The sequence below is a fragment of the Alligator mississippiensis genome, chromosome 5 (genome assembly GCF_030867095.1).
Source record: "Alligator mississippiensis isolate rAllMis1 chromosome 5, rAllMis1, whole genome shotgun sequence".
Lineage (NCBI taxonomy): Eukaryota > Metazoa > Chordata > Crocodylia > Alligatoridae > Alligator > Alligator mississippiensis.
In genome coordinates, this window is record NC_081828.1 from 50,377,249 (window position 1) to 50,383,248 (window position 6,000).

General features: G+C 44.7%; 1 protein-coding gene across 7 annotated transcripts in view; it reads right to left on the reverse strand.

Moving 5' to 3' along the window:
* The window catches only part of SEC16B (SEC16 homolog B, endoplasmic reticulum export factor), a 53,357-nt gene extending 48,827 nt beyond the window's left edge, over nucleotides 1-4,530 (reverse strand). For 2 of the 7 annotated variants that reach the window (XM_019500310.2, XM_014596063.3), the window contains exons 1-4: nucleotides 4,411-4,528; nucleotides 3,557-3,702; nucleotides 1,615-1,978; nucleotides 298-404 (exon numbers count right to left, since the gene is read on the reverse strand). In XM_019500310.2, the coding sequence (XP_019355855.1) occupies nucleotides 298-404; nucleotides 1,615-1,913 (406 nt within the window). In that variant the 5' untranslated portion in view covers nucleotides 1,914-1,978; nucleotides 3,557-3,702; nucleotides 4,411-4,528. Of the gene's footprint in view, nucleotides 1-297; nucleotides 405-1,614; nucleotides 1,979-3,531; nucleotides 3,703-4,410 lie in introns of all 7 variants that reach the window. The other 5 variants (XM_019500311.2, XM_014596059.3, XM_014596060.3 and 2 more) reach the window with 4 other exon arrangements.
* Nucleotides 4,531-6,000: the final 1,470 nt, after the last annotated feature.

Genomic DNA, 6,000 nt, shown 5'->3' on the forward strand with positions numbered 1-6,000 from the left:
GACTTTGTCAACACCACAGTTCCTAAGACGTCAACACTGACAATACATTAGTAACACCCAACAAGGACAATAGCAGCGGCAACACTAATCAAATCCAATGACAGAAACAAGCAGTTCTCCTCTTCTAACAGGGCTGGCCACCATGACAAAGAGGCATATGTCTATCAGGCCAGGCACACATCAGACAGGATTAATGCTAAAGGTTTTGCCAGACCAGTGTAACAGCTCATTGAACTACCCAAGCCAAGAATGAACAGCAAGCAGAATAGCCTTAATTCCTATGGAAATATACAATACCTCTGTCATCCTGCACTGCTGGTGGGTGTCTGTAATAATCTCTATAAGAATAATCTTCCCCAGAGCTTGGTGCTGGGTAGTTCCAGTGTGGATCTTCATGACCTTGCCTGAAATGTAACAAAGAGAGTGATGACTGAGAGTGATAACAAAGAGAGGATAAAAGAATGAGGAACCATCTCAGAACCATGTCAATACTGGGCTGCTGAGGAGCTGCTCCCACTCCCTCAGTTCATGGGAATATACAATTCCAGAACTAAAGATGCATGTTACATTATAAGTAGTTCCAGGGTCAGGAGACCAGGAAACAAGCAGGACCTATTCTAAGATGGAAGCTCAAGGATCAAAAGATCAGGTCTTAAGTTTAATGTTGAATTCACCTCCCCATCTGAGAGAGAGACTTTGTTGTGAAAGTAGTTCGATAAAATAAAGGCTCAAGTCACAAAGAACCATTGGCCTGAGCAATTTAACTGTATTGAGTGCCTGGCATGATGGTGCCCAGGAGGAAGAACAGATGGATCTTGCTGGGATCCTTCGACCCTAGCTGACTTCCTGCCCCTTGGGCAGGGGGCCGGACCCGATGATCTTATGAGGTCCCTTCCAGCCCTAATGTCTATGAAATCTATTAAATCTAGGTATGTGGGCATCTTAGGGAGCTCTTGGGAAAATACAGCCTTTTTCTCCAAAGGTTTGAAGCTACCATGTTCCTCAGGTACCTCAGATCAACCCTTGTACAATTTTCTTGGGAGTTGATTTAGCCCCATGCACATGCACCATCGTCCTTAGCTAAGCATTCCACAAGCTTAGCAGAAAAAGTGTGCAAAGTGGACTATGCAGGCATAACATGAGGACCATAACCTGATCAAATCAAAACCTATCCATGCCATAACATTCAAAGCCATTTCTGCGCAATGAAGGATGTCTCCTTCCCACATTTTATCCTTGTACCCACAGCTGTTCCAGCAGTAAAGTTACCAAGGTTGCCATAATTTTGTGTTATATTAGTGCTTATTGCTCTCCTTAATTTCAAACAAAGAAACCAATGATTTACTCAAACAAATGATTTACTCAAACTTTCAAAAGAAATTCATTTTTTTTATGACATTGATTTAGAAAATTTTGGTCCCAGTATTAAAAGATTTTGAAAGTTATGCACGACCATAAAAAGAGGATTAGAATGGAAACCAGGATGCAACCATAGGCATAGCAGTGACTACAATTCTTTCTTTAGTAACTGGTTATCCAGGAGGACATGGAAGAATAAAAAACAGAAGAGAACAGTTTGAGCTATATGGTTAGTTCATTTTATTCATACTTTACCTTGAATATGGTCTAGGAGGATAACTACTTTCATAATACTCTGCCCTGGAATCTGGCCTAATCCGGTCCCCTGGCCTCCAAGGATAGCTGTAGTGATAGTACTCTTCCCAGGAATCTTGCCATGGTTGAGGCCCTGTTTGTGAGCCTTGTTGTTGATGGTAGTACCTCTCACCATTGGGCCTGGATTGAGGGAGTGGTCTGTGGTAGACTTGCCTCCATTGACCCCTGTCCTGGCCCTTCACTGGGGCTACATGCCTCTCCCTTGGTTGAGGTGGCCATGGGGGTGTCCAAGGCTCCATCTGGGACTTGCTGTGGAATCTCTCCCTGGCTTGCCTTCTTTCAGTTCCAAATCTAATTTAGTTTCCTGCAAACAGAAGAGTAAATCCCAAAGCATGTGATTAAATGAGCTCTGAACCACCTCAGGGCAACCTACAAAGTACACTGCCATTTTTCCAGTGTCATAATATCCATCAGCCTCTCTGTCAATCTACTGCTCTTTGACTCTCTTCAGAGAGCCAGCAGGAAAGCATGGAAAATCCACTTGTCCACTCACCAGTGAGAAGCTGGAAATCTTCCTTGGCAAGTGTGGAGGCCTAAAACATGAATTTCTGCAGAATTTTATTTTCCATTTTAGAAAACAAAAAGCTCCCATATTTTTACAGTTTCAGTGATTACCTGCCAAATATAAACTAGGCTAGTGTTGCCTTCCTGAATCTCCAGTCAGCCAGTGGTACCTGGATTGCTGCTAAGTGTTCAGTTTGCAGAACAAGATTAATCAGTTTCACTCCTGTAATTCACAATCCAGTGAGAGCAGTAAAACTGTCAAAATCTCATCTGCTTCGAAGAGCTGCTGCTAGAGATGGTTGAGAAACTATGGGTAGCATCAAAAGCAAGAGATAAAGCTATTCCTCAAAAGAATAATTTAAGAAAATAAACAGGCGCAAGAGGGAAACTGAATAGCTGAACTGCTGCTTTACAGTGGGGTCAAGAGACAAGAGTAGAGAAGAGAGAGAAAGTTCTTCCTGCCTTTCAGTAGCTGAAATGTTTCAAATTAGGCACAGGGTGAGACAAAAGAACTCCATGTGGCCTCCCTGGGCAGCCAGTAGCTGCCAAACTGTTGTGCTTTCTCATCAGGTCACTGCCTCTGAACATTTTTGGTTGACTATCTTTGATTAGCTGAATTAGTCCTATGGCAAGCAGGTATTTTTCAAGCCTTGGTCAGTGTGCTCTGAGCTGGGAGGGAGAGAAATGAGCCAGCAAATTAGGTCAGCCTCACAGGTGCAAGGCGCTGAGACAATGTGCTCTCAACCACCCCAAAATACCAAATATGTTTCTGGAGTAGGAGGCTCTGGCACATGGGGTCTTCATAGAGACCTCTCCTCCAGCACACTTCTTGAGTCTTTACCAGTTATCTGTTTGCCAGCTAGACTACAACATCACCCAGGCCCTGTAAGGGGAAGATGGACCTTAAATAATTGTCTGTCTTGCAACACCACACCCTCCAGTAGGGGGATTTTGTCTCCCAGGGGTGCATCTACATGTGCATTAATATGCCGTTGCTACAGCACATTAAGTTTAGTACCTCTAATATGAGGTAGTACATAAATGTGCTGTAGCCGGCAATAATGTGCAGCAGCAACAGTGCACAGTCTTTTTGTGATACTTAATGCACAGTAGACTAATTCTACTGTGCATTAGCACATTAACATGGTTTTTGCCATGTAGAGGTGCCCCAGAAGTATCACCAGCTGAGCGGGCAGTCTGACAGCACAATGACTTCTGAGCTATCTTTGCTTCTGCCTGCTTGCCCCCCTGTCCCTATCACCTTGCCATGTGCAGCACAATGCTAAAATTCCTAGCAGAATAAACAACACAGAAGTAGGACAGGGGAGAAAGGAGCCACCACTGCATGCTCACTTTATCACAGTGTTCTAGGCCTCACCAGATCCAGAGGTCCCATCCAGAACAGACAGTTCCTCGAACATTCAGAAACAGCCAAATGTTTGCTACATATAATCCTCAAGAAATAGGCCCGCCTCACAAAACCAGGATCTAGATCTCCAGGCTGTGCAGATCAGGGTATATAACCTGTTATGAACAGAAAGACATGCTCACCCTTGTGCAGCCATATAGGGGCTTGGAACAACATCAGCCCTTGCAATCCCCTGAGTGTTAGATCCTATAAGCCTTGCCCTGCTGGTCAGTGCTCCCCTCCCCAAAGTGTGCAGTGACTCTACTCTGCAGCCCCATGATTTGGCAGGCACAGAAGTGAATGTATCCTGCATTCTTAGAAAGGGTACCACAGAAACTATGCCCCCCAGAGACTCTTAGAGCTCCTGGTAGGGCACTGCACTTCCAAACTGCTCCTGAAAAAGGACTGAAGCCTCATGGAGTTCAAAAGCCTCCCAGGCTCATGGGTGTTTGGAATCAAGGTTTGATGCTATTTATTTTGAATAAACTGGCTGTCCTCCTCCTACTCCAAAAATTAATCTTCCCCTCTCCCTCATAACCTTAACCAAATTATTCTGGGCTGTCCTCAAGGTGGCCATTTACACTGCTTACTACTGTGACTTCAGCCTGAGGCCCACCTACACAATACAAAGTATAACCACCCAAGTAAACACCAGACTAGTAAACACACTTGTGGGTGAATAAATCTGTTCTAAGTACAGGCCAGTCCACCACCCAGAACTAAGTGAAACAGGTTTAAATGACCATTTCCCAGGGGTTACAGGACAACCAGCACTTGGCAAAAGCAGAGCGGGCAGTGAAATGCCCCTCAGCACATACACACACCTGTTTGAATGAGACCACCGCCAGCAACTCTGCAGACCTGGACTGAGCTCCCCCGGTTCCTGTAAACAGCTGTCAAAGTCCACCTGCCACATCAGCGGAGGCCTGTCTGAACCTCTGCCTGCTCTGGATCAGTGCTGCCAGCTCGCTTCCAGCTCAGGGCCCTCACCAACGTGACTAAGCAGAGCAAAGTGCGGCCCTCACATGCCTCAGGACAAACCCATCTTTTGACTGCTTGCTCAGTGCTGCAAGGGTTTGCTCTCCTGTTTATATTTAGGCTTCCTGAGACATTAAGATCCAGGAAGCCTGGGACATATGGAATTTCAAACTAAAACAGCCGAAGGAAAGAGAAAAACAGACTTCCCAAGTTAACTTGTTAACCAATGAGGACTTTTCCTCTCTTCCTTACAATAGAAGTGGATGATATTTTATTTTGTTTTCACTTTTTCTTTCCACTTGTCTGTTTCACTCGTCTCTCAACAGGAACCCATCGTGCAAGTCCAAAAATAACTAATCTTTTCCTTTTATTACCTAATAACTAGTGGAGCTATTCTATTCTATGTATGTTCCTATATATCACCACAATATCTGATCTCAACATGTGGCCAATATGCTGAGATATAAATGGAACAAGCTAATTAAGGTTTCTAGTTTAGTTGGTCTGCAGATGCTTCCTCAGACTGATGAAGGGTATTTGTACCCAAAAGCTTGCAAAGAAGAAATTTTCCAACTATTTGAGTTGGTTTAATAAAATATACCAGATTTACCCAAAGAATCTTGTCTGCCTATGTCCTTAGACCAACATGGCTACAACCTATACCCCTAAATATTCTACTGTAACATTCAAAAGTCTCAATCACACAGATGAGTACAAATGTTAGTCACCTCCTAAGGCACTCTGAAAAAATTAAAAATGCAGGTCTCAGGAAAATAAGGGAAAGCCCTGTAAAAGCAAGTAAATGTCCAGATACAAAGCATCTTATGTTATTGGTTTAGTAATCCTCAACTGTTTCCCAACCCTAGATACAGAAAACACTTACAGTTTCCTGCCACAGCCCTTACTTAAGAAGTTTTCTCTCTTCTCTTCTGTAGTTAGAATAGGCACGGGTCATCCAGAACTTACTGGGTATGTCTACACAAGACGCTTAATGAGCAGTAGACTGATTTTAATGTGCAGTAGACTAAAGCTGTGCTAATGCACTAATGGCCAGTAGAATTAGTCTACTGCACATTAATTGTCATGACAAGACCATGCACCTTTGCTACTGCACAGTAGTACCAGCTACTGCACATTTAGTTAGTACCTCATATTAGAGGTACTCAGCTTAATGCGCAGTAGCAACAGCACATTGATGCACCTGTAGATGCACCCACTGAGTACCACAGGGCCCATCTAACCTATAACAATTGCCGCTCTGCAACCTGAACGGCGCGTGCCCCTGGTGGCTGGGGGGGCATGGCTGTGCCGGCGGTGATGGGAGTGCAGTGGTGGGAGCCTGGTGGCAGTGAGTGGGGAGCTCCCACAGATGCGGCTGGCACTGTCGGCGGTGGGCAGGGGGGTGGCGGTGCCTACCGGGGGTTGGCAACCACCCA